This window comes from Anolis carolinensis, chromosome 3 (genome assembly GCF_035594765.1).
Source record: "Anolis carolinensis isolate JA03-04 chromosome 3, rAnoCar3.1.pri, whole genome shotgun sequence".
Lineage (NCBI taxonomy): Eukaryota > Metazoa > Chordata > Lepidosauria > Squamata > Dactyloidae > Anolis > Anolis carolinensis.
Window position 1 is genome coordinate 183,923,673 of NC_085843.1, and position 22,313 is coordinate 183,945,985.

The 22,313-nt window shown below is 41.5% G+C and overlaps 1 protein-coding gene across 3 annotated transcripts in view; it reads right to left on the reverse strand.

Moving 5' to 3' along the window:
- Positions 1-18,176, reverse strand: part of samd8 (sterile alpha motif domain containing 8) — a 44,853-nt gene extending 26,677 nt beyond the window's left edge. Inside the window, exons 1-2 of one of the 3 annotated variants that reach the window (XM_062975878.1) lie at positions 8,296-8,791; positions 7,784-7,931 (exon numbers count right to left, since the gene is read on the reverse strand). In XM_062975878.1, coding sequence (XP_062831948.1) covers positions 7,784-7,879 — 96 coding nt within the window. In that variant the 5' untranslated portion in view covers positions 7,880-7,931; positions 8,296-8,791. Of the gene's footprint in view, positions 1-7,783; positions 7,932-8,295; positions 8,792-18,057 lie in introns of those variants that run through there. The other 2 variants (XM_062975879.1, XM_008114287.3) reach the window with 2 other exon arrangements.
- Positions 18,177-22,313: the final 4,137 nt, after the last annotated feature.

A 22,313-nucleotide genomic window follows, 5' to 3' on the forward strand; every position in this document is an offset into this window, starting at 1 on the left:
CTGACTATAAGGAGCGCACAACTCTGCTGTTGCAAAAGTTCTACTGGCAGCTAAACTGTTTCCAGGCACAATTCAAAATGCTGGTTTTGATCTATAAAGCCCTATATACCTTGGGTCCTGGATATTTGAAGGACCATATCTCTCTGTATGAACTTGTTAGAACTCTACAATCTAGTGGAAAGGGTCTTCTCTATGTCCCACAGCCCTCTTTGAAGGGAGCAAGAAAGAGGGCCTTTTCGGTGGCTTCTTTCAGATTCTGGAACTCCCTCCAAAGAGAGATTAGGATGGCCCTCTCCCTGCTTGCCTATCTAAGGGAAGTGAAAACATACCTATGCCATCAGGCATTTAAAGAATGATGGAAGAAATGCTGTGGGGGATGGTGTGAGTCGGACGGGGGAGGTTGTGTAGTTTTGAAATGTAATTTAAATATATTTTCATATTTTATACTGGATGGCAGAAAATATGTATTTTACATTTTTAATGTATTTACATTTTTTAATGAATTTGCTCTGTTTCTAATTGTTTTCGTCATGCTTTCTTTTAGCCACCTTGAGTTGGTGAGAAAGGTGAGATATAAAGCAAATAAATTTTTAAAAATATGCTCACCACAACTAAAAGAAGTTGAAATCCAAAACATCTGGAGTGAACCAAGTTGGTATTACACAAGAAAGTCCACATAGACATGATTATGTACAGCTCTCAAAATATGTGCACTATACATTCTTTAATGAATTTTAAATATTACTCCTATGTTGCTTCTACAATAATTGTGCTTCATGTGTTGAAACTTCTGCAACGCTAAGTACCAATGAACAATCTTTAGTTACTTCAAGCAGAAACTGGTCTAACCATTTAATTCAGGAAGAGGTAAACGTTTGTACGGGAGGAGTTGTTGGCCTTTGAAAATGCCTTTGGTAACCACATAAACTGGCATGAGGTAAGACCAAAGCTGTGGGTGGGGCTTTAATTCCACTTTAATTTATTACATTTGTTCTCAATGTTTTCTTTTTTCCAACAAACTGAAGGCCAGATAATGGCTCTCTTCCTCTTATTAAGAAGAACAGGTGATTGGCCTAAGGTCACTCAGTAACAGTACATCCACACTCAAGCTGCATGCATATTGATAAATTATAGCAGTCTGACTGTCTGGCACCCTTCTATGGAATCCTATGATTTACATTTTGTTGTGGCAAGGGTTATGGAGAAGGGTAAATATAGCAGAAAAATGTAAATTCCAGAATTCCATAGCACTGAACCACGAAAATCAATATCATTTATTAATGGAGATACTCTCTGAATTCCATCCTAGGGAAGAGCTGAACCTCGCATATAAAAATACAAGCCAGGAAACTATCAATATACTTTGAAACAAATTTGCCACTACCAAGTTCATTTCCTGAGTATCAATCAATCCCAAACACACAAATGGTGTACCATATGTTACGCCCCTTGGAGGAATGAACCATCCAGCAACCTGGCTCCTACTAGCTTAGTCCTCAATTCAAAATGTATGATAGAGATGTGAAGTTTTTGGACAAAAGATATTCAACTTCCCTAATTTCCCAGACCCAGGGAAAAACAGAAAAGCAGTGAAGCTTTGGGAGAAATGTGTGAATTTTTATACACACACTTAGTGTTGCTCAGATGTTACTGGAAGCACTGCCTGTCTGATTTCTCCCTTCTCCAGCTCTAAGAAGGCCTACCTCACAATGTCTCCATGGCAGTGCTCTAGCAATTCCCTAGGCAGGCTCCCTTTGTGGTTCTTTCTTTCCTTCCACCGTTTCCCTCATAAACTTTCCCCCTCTCTTTTCGTTCTTTCTTTCTCCTTTCCTTTCCTTCATACAACTTCTCCCTCTTCTTTCTTTCTTTTGTTTCTTTCTCTTTTCTCTCCCTTCCTTCATCCTTGCTTTCTCTTCCCTTCTCTCTTCCATATAACCTGGTTCTAGGAAAGTATTTTAAAAGTTTCAGTCTGCAATGAAAGAATATATTGATTCTACACCAGGATTTTGCCAGGCATGCTGTTCCCGCAACATGATAGCAAGTCATTTGTATCATGCATGCTCCTCTTATTTCACACTTTACTCATATTCCACCAAAGTGAAATTACTGGTTCCAAATTTAATTTAAATGGAAACTAGGGAGTTCTTTTCCAAACACCCTGTACAATCACAAAGGATATATTGAAAAATGAAGAAATTGAAAATCTTCTCTCAACTCATGCAAGAAAGAACTTCATGAACTTTCTGTAGTACATGAAGTTCAAAGAAACATTTCAAAATCAAAAGCTGTGTTTTTCAGATACTTGTCCTAATTGACAAAAACAGTGAGGTCCCACTAGTGTTTTCAGGTATATATTTACTAAGAGGAACAGAATGACTACATGAGGGTCAGATAGCTAATTTTCTGTGTTACTATGACCTCAGCATCCAGCCCTATCCATATTTACTTAGATGAAAGTCCCACCCAGTTCAGTAGGGCTTAGGGTTGCAACCTCTATATGACAATATAGTGTTGCAAAGTTCAACTAGATAATCTTAATCACTGCTACTCCTTAAGTACTGGAATGATTTTTTTCCTCTAGCATAGGCACTCTTGATAATATTTTATTTTTTTCATGATAACACTGAAGTCTCCATGCAGGTCTAGCTGAGATAATACCTTTCTTTTGTTAAATATAATACTATTGGTTTTAACTGTCAACCTTCCTTTTCTTTTTTCACGATTGAGATGGTATGAATTGCACCTCAGAGTAGATTTATAAATAATGAATTTAGTAAAACAAGACCATTTAAATATCTAAAACTCATATTTATGAAACACTTGGATTAAAGGCAATGAGCTAAATCCAGCATAAACACTAGTCTAACAAGTGTATTCCTTTCTGGGGATATACATAGACAGAATAAAGCTGATGTTCTTAATGCAATAACGTAAGGTCTAATTTTATTAAGGTCCAATATTGCTCAACAGAGGATATTATTACAGTTGTCCTTACCAAACTACTGCCAAGGACCGTTATAAAGCTCTACAAGAGAGAATGAATCTTGTGGATTTATGCCAGTGGTTCTCAACCTGGGGTCCCCAGATGTTTTTGGCTTATAAATCCCTGACATCTCAGCCAGTTTACCAGCTGTTAGGATTTCTGGGAGTTGAAGGTCAAAAACATCTGGGGAGAACCACTGATTTATGCATATCATTGGGAAGGAGCATTAGAAGTGCAAAAATGTTTAGCACTGAAGAGTCAAGAATGTCTCTTCGTTATTACCTGGTTCTTTGATCTACCTTAATCCTTTCACCGATCTCTGAAAAACCAAAGCCTGAGCTCCATTAAGCATCTGATAGAGCCTGGCTTCTGTTTTTAAGTATCTGCAAACATTTCACTTCTCCCACACACACAAATCCATTTCAGAAATTCCAGAAGTTTTCATGTCCAAACCTAAGATTGATATTGATGGCAAATTGCAAGGCAATAATTATGTTTCCCAAATGTAACTACTGTCTGAACACATAGCAAGATTTAAAAAATTAAACTGTGTCACTACTTCCCAAGACAAGTCTACCAACACAACATTTTTAAAATAGTATCAGCTTCGCTGCTGTTCCAAATTTTTTTTGGGGGGGGGGGGGCGTGTGTGTGTGATAGGCATAGTAGGGGGTGATATCGAACACAGAGGGACATATCTTCCCCACACTCTGAAACTTCTTCTCCTGTCTGGTATAGGACTATGAAATTAACAAATGCCTTTTGGCCCTAACTCACTTTAGTTCAGTTGTCAGCACAGTTGACAGAGTACAGCTGTAGAGTGGAGACTGCTACAAAGTTCAGCATACAACAGATAAAGCGTTTCGGCACCTATGGCAGTTGAAGTGAGCTTTGAAAAGGCAGTTCAAATGGCAAGTAAATGGCAACAAGTGTTCCCCTAGATTCATCTAGACAAGAGCTTTTCAAATGGTGTGTCATGACACGTTAGTGCATAGGTGTGATGTGCAAACATAGCAAGAAACCTCTGAGCTGAATATTGTTATCTTAAAAATCTTTTTTTTTCATTTAAAATATAAATGAAGGGTTACGATAAATAAAAATTTCCTACAAAACAGTGCATGTCTAAAATGTGGATCATCAACATGAAATGTTTGGAAAGCTCTGATCTAGACCATAACTGGGGGATTTATCAGTCCAGTCCACCAGGGCCAATTGCAATGGGAGAGATCACTCATAAAAATCTGAAGGATCATAAGGTTCCTATCTAACCTAGAAAGCACAATGGGAACATGCTTTCCTTGTAAACATTTCACCCATGCGCATCCCATAGAGAACCATCCATACCCTGATCTCTCCAAAGGTCTTGCATTTAACAGCCAGCCATACGTCCCATGGGATCTATAAGCAGAGCACAATAATATGATCTTGTTTCCTACAGCTTGTTCCCAAAAACTAATATTCAGACTAACATCTTGGTACAATAGCTTTAAAAACTGAAATGCCTACTGGCAAAAGCATACACATACATACATATCCACCTTGGCAATTTATGGAGGGGGGGAATGTGTGTTGTGGAAATACTTGCTTTCCACAAACCAAGAACAACACCTACGCCAAAAGCACTATGAGAGTCTGCCTACTCAGTTTAAAGAGCCAGCCAGAAACTCCAGCAAACACAGAGAAACCACCTACTCTTTATACTAGAACTTTCCAAATGGTGTGTTGGCTGCAGTAATAATAATAATAAAAACAATCACAGCAGACTATAAAAAGCAATCAAAAGGTGGTGTTTTTGAAACACCTTCCTTAAATTGGTTAAGAAACTCAAGTTATTATAATTAATTCAAATTGTCATTATTATAAATATAACATTACAGTTACATGTACATAACAACACAGCACACGTGTACATTAGGTCCAAGTGTCTGGAATTCGTCTCTGAATATTGAGGTCTTCCCAAGGGCCTAGGATATTGGAGATATGTTAGCAGAGTGCATGCAGTTCAGAGAATGCCTTCTACAGCATGTGGATTGATGTTCTGTCCAAATTAAGGCTTTTCAAGTACTTTTCGGGGTTTCTTAGCATGCCTCTAAGAGCACCAACCACGACTGGTACCACTGTTGTTCTCTTTTGCCAGTTGTCCAATTTCAATTTGTAAGTCCTTGTATTTTGTAATCTTCTCCAGCACTTTGTCCTTTACTTTATTATATATTGTTACATTATTATTATTATTATTACATGTGCATAACAACAATAATATAATAACAATATATAATAAAAGGACAAAGAGCTGAAGAAAGATCACAAAATATTATTATATTTATCTAATACGTAGGGCTGCCCCTGAAGAGTGCTCGGAAACTTCAGTTGGTCCAAAGAGCTGCAGTCTGGTTACTTACTGGCGCTGGCTAAAGGGAGCGGAGAACTCCCCTGTTGCAGCAGCTCCACTGGCTGCCAGTCTGTTACCGGGCTCAGTTCAAAGTGCTGGTTATAACTCTTAAAGCCCCAGACAGTTCAGGTCCAGGTTATTTGTCTGACCACATACCTTTGTACAAACCTGCCCAGGCCCCGAGACTTTCAGGAGGGCTTTCTCTCGGTCCCACCTCCATCTCAAGCTCTGTTGGTAGGAATGAGAGAGCGGAGCTTCTCTCTCAGTGGCTGCCCCTCGATTCTGCAACTCCTTTCTTAACAGGGAAGCCAGAATGATCCCCTCCTTGCTGTCCTTCCAGTGACAGGCCAAAACCTTTTTATTTAGACAGGCTTTTAAAGATGGTGTTTAAGATCAATTCAAGGGGGTTCTGGGGTTTATAATTTTGAATTTGTTTTAATGATTTTTAACTGGGATTATTTAATACTAAATTTAATCCTGTTTTAATGTTTGTATATTTGTATATTTTAAATTGCTATGCTGATGCTTTTATGTTAAGGTACTTTGAGTACCCTGCGGGGGAGATAAAGTGGGGTATAAATAAATACAATAATAACAATAATACTTTCTGTCTCCAATCTTTAATAGGTAAAGGTTTTCCCCCGAGGTTAAGTCCAGTCGTGACCGACTCTGGGGGTTGGTGCTCATCTCCATTTCTAAGCCGAAGAGCCAGCGTTGTCCGTAGACACCTCCAAGGTCATGTGGCCGGCATGACTGCATGGAGCGCCGTTACCAATCTTTAATAGTTAACTCCATTTCCAAAATCTTGGAAGGGGGAAATAGAATTTATTATTCTTATTTCTGACCTGCCTCTCCTTGAGGCTGGTACAACACAGTTAAAAACACATCATCAGCATATTAGTGTGCCATGCAAATGTAACTAGAAATCTCTAAGTCTTATGTGAAAGAAGCAAAAAATGATGTACATTTAAAATAATACACATGAAAGGTTTCCCTGAGATATGTCCCGCACACATTTTGTTCTTGAAGGCTTTCATGGCCAGAATCACTGGGTTGCTATGCATTTTCCAGGCTGTATGGCCATGTTCCAGAAGCATTCTCTCCTGACATTTCACCCACATCTATGGCAGGCATCCTCAGAGGTTGTGAGGTATATTGGAAACTAGGCTAGTGAAGTTTATATATCTCTGGAAGGTCCAGGGTGGGAGAAAGAACTCTTGTTTGTTGGAGGCAAGTGTAAATGTTGCAACTGATCACCTTGATTAGCATTGAAAAGACTTGCAGCTTTAAGCTCTGGCTGATTCTTGTCTGGAGGAATCTTTTGTTGGGAGATGTTAGCTGATCCTGATTGTTTCATGTATGGAATATACAGAGAAGCCATTGAAATCCTCAAGGATATGGACAATTTCAACAGAAAGGAGGAAACCACGAAAATGAATAAAATCTGGCTCCCGGTATTTAAAAAAAACCCCACTAGAATAGGACAGTAAATAAAGAACAACACTCTGAAATTCCAGACTTGAAACAATTAGGGTCAGCTAACACCTCCCAACAAAGAATTCCCTTAGGCAGGAAGAAGCCAGACCTTGAAGTTGCAAGGTTATTTAATGCTAACCAAGGTGGACAATTGCACCATCCACACTTGCTTCAAACAGACAAGAGTTCTTTCTCCCAACCTGGACTTTCCACAGATATATAAACCCCATTTGCCTAGTTTCCAACAGACCTCACAACTTCTGAGGATGCCTGCCATAGAGGTGGGCGAAACATCAGGAGATAATGCTTCTGGAACATGGCCATACATGTTTGGAAAACTCACAGCAACCCAATCTGTAATAGTTAGTTCTATTTCCAAAATCTTGGAAGGGGAAAACAGAGTTTATTATTCTTATTTCTGACCCGCCTCTCCTTGAGGCTGGCATAACACTGTTAAAAACACATCAGCATATCGGTGTGTCATGCAAATGTAACTAGAAACCTCTAAGTCTTGTGTGAAAGAAGCAATAAATTACAGTAGAGTCTCACTTATCCAAGCCTCGCTTATCCAAGCTTCTGGATAATCCAAGCCATTTTTGTAGTCAATGTTTTCAATATATCGTGATATTTTGGTGCTAAATTCGTAAATACAGTAATTACAACATAACATTACAGCATATTGAACTGCTTTTTCTGTCAAATGTGTTGTATAACATGAAGTTTTGGTGCTTAATTTGTAAAATCATAACCTAATTTGATGTTTAATAGGCTTTTCCTTAATCCCTCCTTATTATCCAAGATATTCGCTTATCCAAGCTTCTGCCGGCCTGTTTAGCTTGGATAAGTGAGACTCTACTGTAGCTATATTTAAGATAATACATACGAAAGGCTTTCCTGAGATATGCCCCGAAGCACATTTTGTTATTACAGTTTACCTCTGTGTCCCTAGGTTGCTGTGAGTTTTCCGGGCTGTATGGCCATGTTTCAGAAGCATTCTCTCCTGACGTTTCGCTCACATCTATGGTAGGCATCCTCCGAGGTTGTGGAGGTCTGCTGGAAACCAGGCAAGTGAGGTTTATACATCTGTGGAATGTCCAAGGAAGGAGGAAACAATCAGGGCCAGCTAACACCTCCCAACAAAGGATTTCCCCCAGGCAGGAAGCAACCAGACTTTGAAGCTACAAGGTTATTCAATGATGATCAAGGTGATCAACTGCAACATTCACGCTTGGGAGTTCTTTCTCCCACCCTGGACCTTCCACGGATATATAAACTCCACTTGCCTCATTCCCGACAGACCTCATCACTTCTGAGGACTGAGGCGAAAGAGGTGCCTCTTGTCACTCCCGCGAGAAGCAGCCGGGAGAGAGCGGGGATTGGCTCCGCTCTTGCTAGCCCAGAAGCGCCCCCTCCCCGCCTCGCCCCCCTCTCTCCGTCTCCTTCTCACCTTTAGCCTCGCCGCCTCGTTACGTGTTGCTGAGGGGCGCTTGGGGCGGAGGTCTGAGCTCCCCGCGCCGGCGCGCCCCCTTCGCCATCCCCCGCAAGAGAAGCAGCAGCAGCCCGGAGGAGCGGCCGCCGGCAACTCGCTCACGCAGCTTGTCTATCAGTCAGTCAGACGCCTGGCGCTCTCGTCCCCACACGTAGCGGAAGGGGCGGGACTTGTCTCCTCCTCTTTCCGTCAGAAAGAAGCTGCCTCTCCAGGGCGCTCGAGGGGCGCCACAAGCCCCGCCCCTCCCCCCCACACTTCCAGTGAAGCGCGTGCTGCGAGGAACGGACGCAGCCGACCAATGGGGTTTCGTGGAGAGGAAGACGTCACTGTTTCTACCCCCTTGGCAGCCCGTTTGCGGTCCTGCCTGCCCAGAAATAGAGTGAGGGAGAGAGAGAGGCGCTGGGCTTTGCCACGCCCATCTTTCTAAGGCTAAGGGGTCTTATGGTCCCTGCTGAGGGATACTGAGAGGCCTGAAAGCATGAGCAGCTCCTCAGCAACCAGGCTGCTTCCCATTGTAACGTGGCTGTCCGTGTGGCCCTCCCCTTCCCGCCTTCTCAGTGACGTCATACAGCGCCTTCACCTAGCAACAGCCAGTCCAGTGACACATCAGAGGGCCATGCCCTGTGTCCACGCCAAAAGGCATAGTCCAGCAGCCAGTGTTTACACCAGTCTTTTGAGCTGAATGAATGGTTTTTTCCCCACAAACAATAATAGTAATAATAATGGTCAAGAACCAACATGGATAGAAGTCTATAGTAGAAAACTGTGTAAAGGGTTGTTGTATGTCTTTTGGGCTGTGTGGCCATGTTCCAGAAGTATTCTCTCCTGACGTTTCGCCCACATCTATGGCAGGCATCCTCAGAGGCTGTGTGGCATGGATAAACTAGGCAAGGAAAGGAAAATATATATATATATATCTGTGGAGAGTCCAGGGTGTGGCAAGAGTCCTTTGTCACTGGGAAGCCAGCATTAATGTTTCAGTTAATCACCCTAATTAGCATTGGAAAGGTTTTGTCTCTTGCCTGGGGGGCATCCTTTGTTCAGTCATTAGCGTCCTTGGGTCTCCTCTGCCCTCAGAGTGTTGGTTCCCATCTACTGTTTTGATTTTAGAGTTTTTTTTAATACTGGTAGCCAGATTTTGTTCAGTTTCATGGTTTCCTCCTTTCTGTTGAAGTTGTCCACATGCTTGAGGATTTCAATGGCTTCGCTGTGTAGTCTGACATGATAGTTGTTGGAGTGGTCCAGCATTTCTGTGTTCTCAAATAATATACTGTGTCCAGGCTGATTCATCAAGTGCTTTGGTATGGCTGATTTCTCTGGTTGAATTAGTCTGCAGTATATTATTTGAGAACACAGAAATGCTGGACCATATATATATATTTCCTTTCCTTGCCTAGTTTATCCATGCCACACAGCCTCTGAGGATGCCTGCCATAGATGTGGGCAAAATGTCAGGAGAGAATACTTCTGGAACATGGCCACACAGCCTGAAAAACATACAACCACCCTGTGATCCCGGTCATGAAAGCCTTCGACAACACATTAAACTGTGTAAAGTGCAAAAGACAAAGAGTGAATTAAGGGCCCTTCCACACAGCCATAAAACCCAGAATATCAAGGCAGAAAATCCCATCTTTGAACTGGGTTATCTGAGTCCACACTGCCATATATTCCTGTTCAAAGCAGAAAAGGTGGGATTTTCTGCCTTGATATTCTGGGTTTACGGCTGTGTGGAAGAGCCCTAAGAGAGATGGGCCAAAACTAACAAAATGAAGTTCAGCAGGGAAACATGCAAGATACTCCACTTAAGCAGAAAAAATGAAATGCAAAGATACAACATGAGGGTCGGCTGGCTCGACATTAAAAAAGATCTTGGGAGTCTTCATGGACAACAAGTTAAACATGAGCCAACAATGTGACGTGGCAGCTAAAAAAGCCAATGGGATTTTGACCTGCATCAATAGGAGTCTAGTGTCTAGATCCAGAGAAGTCATGCTCCCCCTCTATTCTGCCTTGGTCAGGCCACACCTGGAATACTGTGTCCAATTCTGGGCACCGCAGTTGAAGGGAGATGTTGACAAGCTGGAATGTGTCCAGAGGAGGGCGACTAAAATGATCAAGGGTCTGGAGAACAAGCCCAATGAGGAGCGGCTTAAAGAGCTAGGTATGTTTAGCCTGCAGAAGAGAAGGCTGAGAGGGGACATGATGAGGGCCATGCATAAAGATGTCAGAGGAAGTCATAGGGAGGAGGGAGCAAGCTTGTTTTCTGCTGCCCTGGAGAAGGGGAACAATGGCTTCAAACTACAGGAAAGGAGATTCCACCTAAACATTAGGAAGAATTTCTTCACTGTGAGAGCTGTTCAACAGTGGAACCCTCTGCCCCGGGGTGTGGTGGAGGTTCCTTCTTTGGAGGCTTTTAAGCAGAAGCTGAATGGCCATCTCTCGAGGGTGCTTTGAATGAGTTTTCCTGCTTCATGGCAGAAAAGCTCAGGGGTTGGACTGGACGGCCCATGAAGTCTCTTCTAATTATATGATTCTATTATTCTAAGACTGTAAAAATACAGTGCAGAGCAGAAAAGAAAACTGGCAAAAGAAGGCTCTCCATGGACAGTTCCTGGGAAAAACAGGGCAAAATTGACAAGGAAAAAACATGGATGTGGCTCACAAATAGATCTCTGAAAAAGGAGGTTGAGGGCCTGATTCTTGCAACCCAAGAACAAGCAATTGGAACTAATGCCATCAAAGCCAGAATTAAAAAGTCGACGACAGATTCTAAGTATAGACTCTGCAAGAAAGCAGATGAAACAATGGATCACATAGCCAGCTGCTGCAAGAATCATAGAATCATAGAGTTGGAAGAGACCTCATGGGCCATCCAGTCCAATCCCTGCCAAGAAGCAGGAAATTGCATTCAAGAAGATTGCACAGACGGACTACAAGCAGTGGCATAATACTGTTGTTCAGATGATCCATTGGAACTTGTACCACAAATATCATCTGCCTGTGACAAAAAAACTGGTGGGATCACAGGCCTGAGAAAGTTACAGAATATGTACACATAAAACTACTCTGGGACTTCCAAATTCAGACTGACAGTTTTGGAGCACAATACTACTGACCTCATAGATCGTGGGGGGGGGGGGGGGGGGGACAAAGTATTTATCGTCGATGTTGCAATCCCAGGTGACAGCAGAATTGACGAGAAGCAACTGGAGAAGCTGACACGATGCAAGGATTTAAAGATCAAACCGCAAAGTCTGACACAAGCTAGTAAAGGTTATTCCAGTGATGATTGGCTCACTGGGTGCATTGTTTAAAGACTTTGGCCAGCATTTAAAAACAATCAGTGCTAACAAAATCACCATCTGTCAGTTGCAAAAGGCCACCGTACTTAGATCTATATGTATTATTCACTGATACACCACATAGACCTAGACACTTGGGAAGTGTCCGACGTGTGATCCAATGCAACAGCCAGCATCATGATCTTGTTTGTTGTGTACTAATCTTGTTGTGTATCAAATAATTTTATTTCTTACTTGCCTCTCCTCATGGCTCGAGGTGGGTTACACAACAATTAAAATACATAAACACAGCAAAAACACTTCAAATACACACACTAAAATGTACCTCCATAAAAATTACATACCAAAACGTATATTTATGAAATACACATTAAAACAGACAAAACTGAGATTAAACAAAGGACATGTATTAAAATACATGTTTATGTTTAAAGACTGTCTGGGTGGGCCTGCCGGAAAAGACAGGCCTTCATTTGTGTCTTAAATTCTACCAGCAAGTTGTTCCACAGCCTTGGAGTGGCCTATGAAAAGGTCCTTTGGGTAGTGGCTGCTGGTTTGGTTCTGGCTGGTTGGAGCAGATGCCCCTCAGAAGACCAAAGTGTGCTGGGAGGATTGTATGGGAAAAGGCGACCCTTTAGATAACCTGAACCCAAACCATGTCAGTTCTCTAGAGTGCAGTGCAAGCAAGTTGTTTTAAAAAAAAATCTACATACTGGCCTACATACTGGCATACTGGTTGCCCAGGTTTCATTTGAACAACTGCCGGCCTACTTTCTCTCTTCTCCAGCTCTGAGAAGTCCCACCTCACAAGGTCTCCATGGCAACATAGTTCTCTGTGTGACTCTACCCTGCCTGTCTTCCTCCCTTTGTCACAGTGACATGAAAAAGGGTCCTTCCACACAGCTATATAACCCAGAATATCAAGGCAGATAATCCACAATATCTGCTTTGAACTGGATTATCTGAGTCCACACTGCCATACAATCCAGTTCAATGTGGATTTTATACAGCTATGTGGAAGGGGCCAGAAAGTTACTTTGCCTACCAACAACCAATCCAGTGACATCACAGAGGACCACTTCACCTAGCAATAGCCTTTGTAGGACAAACATACAAACACTTTACACTTTACACATATATAATGTACGTACAGTGTTCCCTCACTTATCGCTGGGGTTAGGTTCCAGGACCACCTGCAGTAAGCAGTTATACTTACTTACTTACTTAGGCGATCCCTCGTAGTTCAAGGATGATGGTCCTCCATTTCTTGGAAGACGCCTGTGTGTGATTTTTTTTTTTAATGTGTGGAGGTCGGTGCACGGCCAGTCAACACACAGTCTTCTCAGAGCGAGGTCCCAGCAGTGGTGTGATTAACACAACGAGAGTGGCTTCTCAGTCTGTTGCAGCCTTCTTCCGCCTTCACAGCCGTTGTAACATGTACCATGTTATCCTCCGCCTGCTCCGCCGTTGAGGTCTTTGGGTCTTCGGATTGTTCTGGATCCTCCCCTGTGGCCACTCCTGGGAGTGTGTGACTCCCGTGGGTGTGGCCGCAGGTTCATTGGAACACGCAAACCCCCTCACCACAGCAAGGTGACAATCCATCGAGGGGGTTATACACTATTTTAAGTCTTTATCAACCACTTGTGTGTTGATAAATCACCTGCTTCTTCTGTTGCTGCTTGGGCTCCTTTCTTTCTCTCTTTGGCTTCTCCTCCGCCCTTTCTTAGGCTGTAAATTGTAATTTTTTATGATTTATAATAGTCTTTTAGAGTTTATTGAAAAAACGCAAAACACCGAATCTGCGAAAACTGAACCACGAAGTAGTGAGGGAACACTGTATATCTATTAGGCTTGATCGATCCACGAAAAATTTGATTCTAAACTCGTTTCAAAACTAGAGGGGGGCAGCTTTTCGTTTCTGATGGTATTTCCGAATTTGGCCCCCCCAAAAATTCGAAATTAACAAAAATTCGTTATTTTCTAAATTAATTCGTTAATGGCGGACGCGCATGCGCAATTCCCAAAAACAGCACAGAGGGAGAGGACTTTACAGGACTCTCCCACCCTCATTTTTTGAGTGATCTTCTTCCAACTTGGTACAGTGGTAGAACACATTTAACACTGATAGCTCACCAAAATTTGGAACGTTTCCCTTATCCTCTGATTTTTGGCGAATTTTCATAGCTTTTATAATAAACCATTTTTTAATAATTGCAGAAATCTGTTCCTGGTTTGAAAGTCTTATTTCCTGTTAAATTGGGTTGTCTTTACTGTGAAAGTCATTGTTCTACTTCAGAAACTTTGTTTTTGTGGCTGAAACTTTGTTAAATTGGTGTGTGTGTGATATATACTGTGTATATATAATATATATATAGTCCCTGCATAATGTGTGTGTGTGTGTGTGTGTATGTGTGTGTATAGGTAAAGGTAAAGGTATCCCTTGACGTTAAGTTCAGTCATGTCTGACTCTGGGGGTTGGTGCTCATCTCCATTTCTAAGCCCAAGAGCCAGTGTTGTCCATAGACACCTCCAAGGTCATGTGGCCGGCATGACTACATGGAGTGCCATTACCTTCCCGCCCACCTATTGATCTACTCACATTGGCATGTTTTCAAGCTGCTAGGTTGGCAGAAGCTGGAGCTAACAGTGGGCACTCACTCTGCTCCCGGGATTTGAACCTGGGACCTTTCGGTCTGCAAGTTCAGCAGCTCAGTGCTTTAACACACTTCGCCATCGGGGCTCATGTATATATAATATACATACACATACATACAATGTGGAGAATATGTGGAAAGGTAGATAGATAAGTTGGGAGCCACAGCGAAGGCACCTTCCTGGGAGCAAGGTCTAATAATAATAATAATAATAATAATAATAATAATAATAATAAAATCCCTTACAATATCCAAGATGGCTCACTGCTACAGAATCTTGGGAGGTTTAGTTTGATATGGTACCATTATTGGCAGAGAAAGCTAAGCTGTAGGAGTTGAAATCCAATCATTTATCCTCCCTATAGAATCAATTTTATATGCATTTTTAGCTACAGAAAAGCTAAAATCAGGACAGTAAAAGAACAACACCCAGAAAATGGGAATTCCAGACAGGAAACAATCAGGGCCAGCTAATACCTCCCAACAAAGGATTCCCCCAGGTAGGAAGCAGCCAGGCTTTGAAGCTGCAAGGCTATTCAATGCTAATCAAGGTGACCAATTGCAACATTCACACTTGCCTCCCACAGACAAGAGTTCTTTCTCCCACCCTGGACCTTCCACAGATATATAAACCCCACTTGCCTAGCTTCGCACAGACGTCAAAACCTCTGAGTATCAGGCCTGAGCTGAGGCGAGGCGGCGGCGGCCATTTTCCCCCTCCGTCTTCCTCCTCCTCCTCGGCCTCCTTCCCCCTCGCCCCCTCCCATTGGCTGAGCCCGTGACGCCCCTTTTGCTGAGGGGCAAAAGGAAAGGGCCTGAATGGTGGGAGTTTGGGTGATTTGCAAAAGCTTTTTTTTCCTAACGAAAAAAACGACGACATAACGAAAAACGGCCTCTCGCGATTCGAAACCGCGATATCCAGACGTGTGGACAACCAATGCCGTATATTGCTTCAAAACAAACGAAAATAACGAATTAATAACGGTTAACGGGGAAAACGAATTATTTGAGCAAGCCTAATATCTATTGGGTACTATTCCGTTATCTGGGTGGAGACCACAAGGGAGCACTAGAGAGAGAAGAATAGTCCATTTTATGGGAGTGGAGGTTGGGTTGAAGGAGTAAATAATTTCCCCCCTGTGTTCCTGTTATTTTCCCTATCCGTGTCTCCATTATGGAAACAACCCTCCTTTATGACATAGGAAGATGAGAGGGGGAATAACCAGTGAAAATGAGGGAAATTGTTTTCCTCTTTCAACTCCCCCCACCCACCGTAAAATGGACTATTCTTTTCTGTCTAGCACCCGCTTAAGGCTTCCACCCAGATAATAAAACAGTACCATATATTGTTTTCAGCTATATAACTGTTATACAATTTTACCATATATAACTTGTATCACTATATGCACCAGTTAAAGCTAACTTCTCCACCCTCTCCATTAAAAACAATAATCAATAAAATGGACTTGCTACCCCAAAGACACACAAGGAAAATATTGGAATCCTGCTAATAGTTCAAGCAATGATATTCCTCATAGTAACCTATGGATGCGAGAGCTGGACCATAAGGAAGGCTGAGCGAAGGAAGACAGATGCTTTTGAACTGTGGTGTTGGAGGAAAATTCTGTGAGTGCCTTGACCCGCAAGAAGATCAGACCAGTCCATACTCCAGGAAATAATGCTCACTAGAAAGAAGGATATTAGAGGCAAAGATGAAGTACTTTGGCCACATAATGAAAAGACAGGAAAGCTTGAAGAAAAGAATGATGCTGGGGAAAATGGAAGGAAAAAGGAAGAGGGGCCAATGTTATCCTTGAAGTGACTGGCTTGACCTTGAAGGAGGTGGGGGTGGTGACAGCCGACAGGAAACTCTGCTGTGGGCTGGTCCATGAGGTCACGAAGAGTCTGAAGCAACTGAACGAATAAACAGCAACAGCAGCTAATCTCTTATTTTATTCACTTTCTTCATTTTACCTTGCTATCTCAATGTTAAGTAGCTCATACACTTCTTCATCTGTAGTCTAAATTCTCATATTTGTAATTTGAACTTTTTGCTTCAGCCACTACTTTCCACGATGTGAGGCTCAGTTTAAACCTTTGCTTCCACCAAACCTAGTGACTTCCACAAATCTCATAATGAGCTATTATGAGCGAGAGATTACTCTCATTGCACACTAATGTAAAGACTACCTCCTGCCCTTCTGTTATGTAGAGGTGATGGCAAAATGTTAACAGCAGACAGAGAAAAGGCAGAACTACTCAACACCTTTTTTGCCTCAGTTTTCTCTCAAAAAGCTAACAGTACTCAACTTGGAGAGAATGGAGCAGAGGATGCAGTAGAGGAAATGCAGCACAGAATAGGTAAAGATGCAATAGAGGGGTATCTGGCTAATTTAAATGAATTTAAGTCTCCAGGGCCATATGAATTACATTTAAAGGTATTTAAAAATCATAGAAACTATTTCAGAAAAGTTAGCAATCATTCTTGAGAATTCCTGGAGAAAAGGAGAAGTTCCAGCAGATCAGATACTGTCCCCATCTTCAAAAAAGGGAAAAAGAAGACTCAAACAATTACTAACCCAATCAGCCTGATATCAAAATCAGGAGAGATTCTAGAGCAGATCATTAGACAATCAGTAAGCACTGAGATATGAATACCATGCTCACAAAAGGTTAACATGGGTTTCTCAAAAACAACTCATTCCAGATTAACCTTATCTCTTTTTCTGATAGAGTTACAAACTTGGTAGACAAAGGGAATGTTGTGGATGTAGCATATCCCAATTTCAGCAAGGCCTTTGACTCCCCATAATATTCAGGAACGAAGCTAGTAAAATGAGGGCTGGACAATGCTCCTTTTAGTGGGCTGAGCTCCCTCTATCAGCTCCAGATCCATGCGGGGACATGGGAGAAGCCTCCCACAAGGATGGTAAAACATCAAAACATCTGGGCATCCCCTGGGCAACGTCCTTGCAGACGGCCAATTCTCTCACTCCAGAAGCAATTCCGGTTGCTCCTGACATGAAAAAAAAAGTGGGCTGGGAATTGGTTGACTGGCCAAACCCAAAGACTACTTGCTCCTCTTCATTCTGGAAAGAAGTGACCAGTGGGTAGTGTTGTGTTTTGTCCTGGGGCCAATGCTATTCACATCTTTATCAATGACTTTTGAACAGACTAGAGGGCATGCTTATCAAATTTGCAGATGACATGAAATTGGAGGGACAGCTAATACATCAAGACATGATCAGAATCCAAAATAATAGATTAGAGAGCTGGACCAAAACTAGCAAAATGAATTTGAACAGGGAAAAATGTAAAGTGCTACACTTAGACAATAACAGTGAAATGTACAGATATGAGATGGGTCATGAGATGGCTTGAAAACAGTCCATGTGAAAGGGATCTAGGAGTTTTACTAGACCACAAGCTGAACATGAATTAACAGTGTGATTTGGCAGCTGAAAAAGCCAATGTGATTCTGCATTAGTAACAATATAGTGTCTAGATCAAGGGAAGTCATGGTCCCACAACTTAAAGGCACACAACCAACAACAAAAAGAATGATATGAACAGAAAACATAAAATTATCTACACTCTCATGCACAATAGCAACATACACCCTTAGAGCACACTTCTGTCTTCTCCAATAACCTTGAATGTTTTCAAGAATGAACGAAGACCTTGCCACATTCTTTTCATTTTCTGAAAATTATTTTCCCTCATCCTGCCCGCAAACTTGAAAAAAAGCTCTTGCATTTTACCTTGGTGACTGGAGTCTTTCAGCAATGAGCAGCACAAAATGGACCAGGATTGGGAAAAGAAATCCATCCTATAGATGTAATTGCTGTTAATCTGGCTTCAAATGAAAATGCCACTTAGGACATAACCAGTGACATCACAATCGACCTATTGTTATGTCTCGCTGTCACTATGCAAAGTCTTTACACTTCGAAACAAAAACATATTGTCTGTGGCTGGCAATACATATGCAGACAAGTGTTTGCAGTCTACATGTTAAACAGCTTTTGTCTAGATATTTCATTTTCTGAAATTTATCTATTTCTGGACCTATCATCATCTTCCACAATGACTGTGTGTTTGCCAGCTCAGCGATTCCTAGTTTAGCCCTTTCCCATTGCTGCAATTTCTCTTGGAACTTGAAATTCCCTTGTTGCAATAGGCTTACACGAGGGAGAGACCAACAATGTCAATATAAAACTATCAGATCAGATTATTTATTAAAAGGTATTGCCTTGGTTTCATTTTAGATTGTCTTTTAATGAAATAAAAGAGTGAGGAATGACAATCTTACTTTCTGAAAGGAAAGAGACACTATCATATCACATTGAATTGACACAGCAAAGAATTTCAAAGAAAATCAACCTGCATTTTATAGATTATAAATCAATTTGTGCTTTATAGATCAGCAAAGGCTGGCTTTGTAGATTATGAGAAATTAATATTTGCTCGAAAATAAATGAGAATGCCACCGCATCTGATACTCCTAATGTGTAACCTACACTCTGGACAAGAGTCTAGATTACACTGGTCAAAACAGTGGAGGAACAGAATTGTTTCTTGTATATGTTTAATATATATGTAGGGATGTAGAGATGAGACAGTCTCATGATGATGAAAAAGATGATTTTATTCTTAAAAATAGATCTATGTGTTTCAGCCCCTAGAAGCATTTAATGGCTTGTTCAAGGGCACTTAAAAATAAACAAAAAAGGAAAACAATAACCATCAAGTTGCATCAAGTTACATGTAAAATGTCTCAATTTCTAAAAAAGCTATTACCCCAATAAAATAATGGAAGTACAAAATATATACACAAAACAAATTAATTACAAAACTATACAAGATACTGCTGGAATGGTCAGGTAAAGGTAAAGGTTTCCCCTGACGTTAAGTCCAGTCGTGACTGACTCTGGGGGTTGGTGCTCATCTCCATTTCGAAGCCAAAGAGCCGGCATTGTCCATAGACATCTCCAAGGTCATGTGGCTGGCATGACTGCATGAAGCGCTGTTACCTTCCCGCCAGAGCGGTACCTATTGATCTACTCACATTTGCATGTTTTCGAACTGCTAGGTTGGCAGGAGCTGGGGCTAACAGTGGGCACTCATTCCACTCCTGGGATTTGAACCTAGCACCTTTCGGTCCGCAAGTTCAGCAGCTCAGCGCTTTAACACACTATGCCACCAGAGGCCAACAGAAACATAAATTGTCAAGGAATGTATGGTGAAGTGGGCGACTAATGTAGGTCACACAATTAGATCAGAAGAATGGGAGACAATTTGAAACACTAAATTGAAATACACCTGTGCATAGAATATTAAAGAAAACTGGTATAAAATGATGTACTAATGGTATATCACTCCAAGTAAATTAGCCATATGTAACAAGAATATGAATGATGTGTTGGAAATGTGGCACAGAAACTGGCCCGTTTTTATATGTGGTGGAGTTGTAAGATGGCAAAAACTTACTGGAAAGAAATCCATGGGAAAATCTAGAAGTTTCTACAGATAAAATTACAGATAAATCCTAGCTATAGGCCAAAACAAATCTAAAAAGGAAACAGATTGGACTTTGACAGACTTTATCAAACAAGAAAAAATTAGAATACTTTAAAGCAGGAAGAAAAATGGACACATGTTCTCCAGGGAACGTAAAATGCCAGAAAAGGAGAAGCTATATGAGATGGATATTTTTATGTACTATACATCACAATGAAGAGGACTGGAAGTCAACAATATTTTTTTACTTTTCATATTTTTTTCATATTTGTTATCATTTTTTCTCTTTATTTTTTTTCTTCCTTCTAATCTCCCCCATTTTTGACATATTTTTCTTTTTATCTTAATGAAAACTTCTAAGAAAAAATATTTCTGAATTTTTTTCAAAATATATAGAATTGCTATGATAATGTAATCTCCCCCAAAGCAGTCCTGGTGTATCACGTGTAGATGTGCCTAGACTCTCTTCCTTTGATCTTCAACAGCAAAGTACAGTAATTTCACGGTGATAGAAATCACACGATTTAGTACATATCTTTACCTGCAGTCTCACTCCACCATCACCAAACCAATTCTTTATAGATTGTTCATTACACTATATTGGGTTTTTTTCTCCATTGCTAAAACCTACAGCCAATAAATCAGCTATTTAATTTACTTGATCCAGGCTCCTTCCATAAATATTAAATAGTATGGCATCCCTTCCCCTCTTTTCAGAATCTATGCCTAAGCAGCACTATAACATAACACAAGGCTTTGAATTATGGCTGATACCACTAACTGACATCAGCAAAGGTCACAAAACTCTTTCTTTATATGTAAACATATACGAAGTTGTTGTATGTCTTTCGGGCTGTGTGGCCATGCTCCAGAAGTATTCTCTCCTGACGTTTCGCCCACATCTATGGCAGGCATCCTCAGAGGTTGCCTGCCATAGATGTGGGCGAAACGTCAGGAGAGAATACTTCTGGAACATGGCCACACAGCCCGAAAGACATACAACAACCCTGTGATCCCGGCCATGAAAGCCTTCGACAATACATATACGAAGTTGTGCCTGTACAACATCCTCCAATGTCTTTATATCTGAACAAATTACAACTTAGAGAGGCTATTCTAATAATAAATTTTATTTATTAGCCCTTAGGCCATATCACAATACCAAACCAAACAACAAGGCTTGATAAGACTTGATTATACTCTATGTAGTAAGTTAAAATAAGACACTTTGCTATCCTAGATTAGTCTTCGACTTTAGAGCTATATCCAGACAAGAATCAGGCAGCAAGACAGGCCATAACAGTGTTGACAAAATCAAAATCTGAGGATACCTGTGATAGCTGCAGACAAAATGTTAGGAGAGAATGCTTCTGGAACATAGCCATACGGCCCGGAAAATTCACAGCAACCCAATGAGGCTTAATGGCATGAAAAAAGGGAATTCTGGCTCCTAAACTTCTGAGAAGTGTTATATTTCAGCTTAGAGCTGTGTGCTATGGGTTACAGAGTTAAAAAGACCCTTTTGCTTTGGAACCAGAACAGTGATATCTTTTTGTCCAATTTTCATTTCAATCTCCTCCCTTTTTAGATAAAGTATAAGAGAAAAGGAATGTGCTGTGAGGTCTGTGTTAACATGTCAGTAGCCTGGCTCAGTTTTCATCTGTCTTTATAGTAAAAGTAAAGGTTTCCCCTGACGTTAAGTCCAGTCATGTCTGACTCTGGGGGTTGGTGCTCATCTCCATTTCTAAGCTGAAGAGCCGGCGTTGTCCATAGACACCTCCAAAGTCATGTGGCCGGCATGACTGCATGGAGCGCCCTTACCTTCCCGCCGGAGCGGTACCTATTGATCTACTCACATTGGCATGTTTTCGAACTGCTAGGTTGGCAGGAACTGGAGCTAACAGCGGCCGCTCACGCCGCTCCGGGGGTTTGAACCTGGGACCTTTCGGTCTCCAGCTCAGTGCTTTAACCACTTCGCCACCGGGGCTCCTATGTATATGTCTTTATACATACAAAGAATTGAATTATCCTGCATTGCAACTAATGATTGTACAACTGCACCATTGTCCTTTGTTTTTCTCCGTTGATGACATTGTATGTTTTACTGATACAACTAAACTACGGTAATCTTGATCCACAGATGTGCTGTAATAGTTTATCAAATAAAACCTTTAAAAATTGTGATCACCAGTCAATAAACTGTTCCTCTTGACTCATGAAAGAAGGAGGGCAGTCTGCATTCTTGTTTTTTGGGGTTTTTTCCCGTGTCAGGAGCAACCGGAGTTGCTTTTGGAGTGAGAGAATTGGCCGTCTGCAAGGACGTTGCCCAGGGGACGCCTGGATGTTTTGATGCTTTACCATCCTTGTGGGAGGCTTCTCTCATGTCCCCACATGGAGCTGGAGCTGATAGAGGGAGCTCATCCACGCTCTCTCGGGGTGGGATTCGAACCTGGCAGCTTTCAGGTCAGCAACCCAACCTTCAAGTCATGAGGCTTGG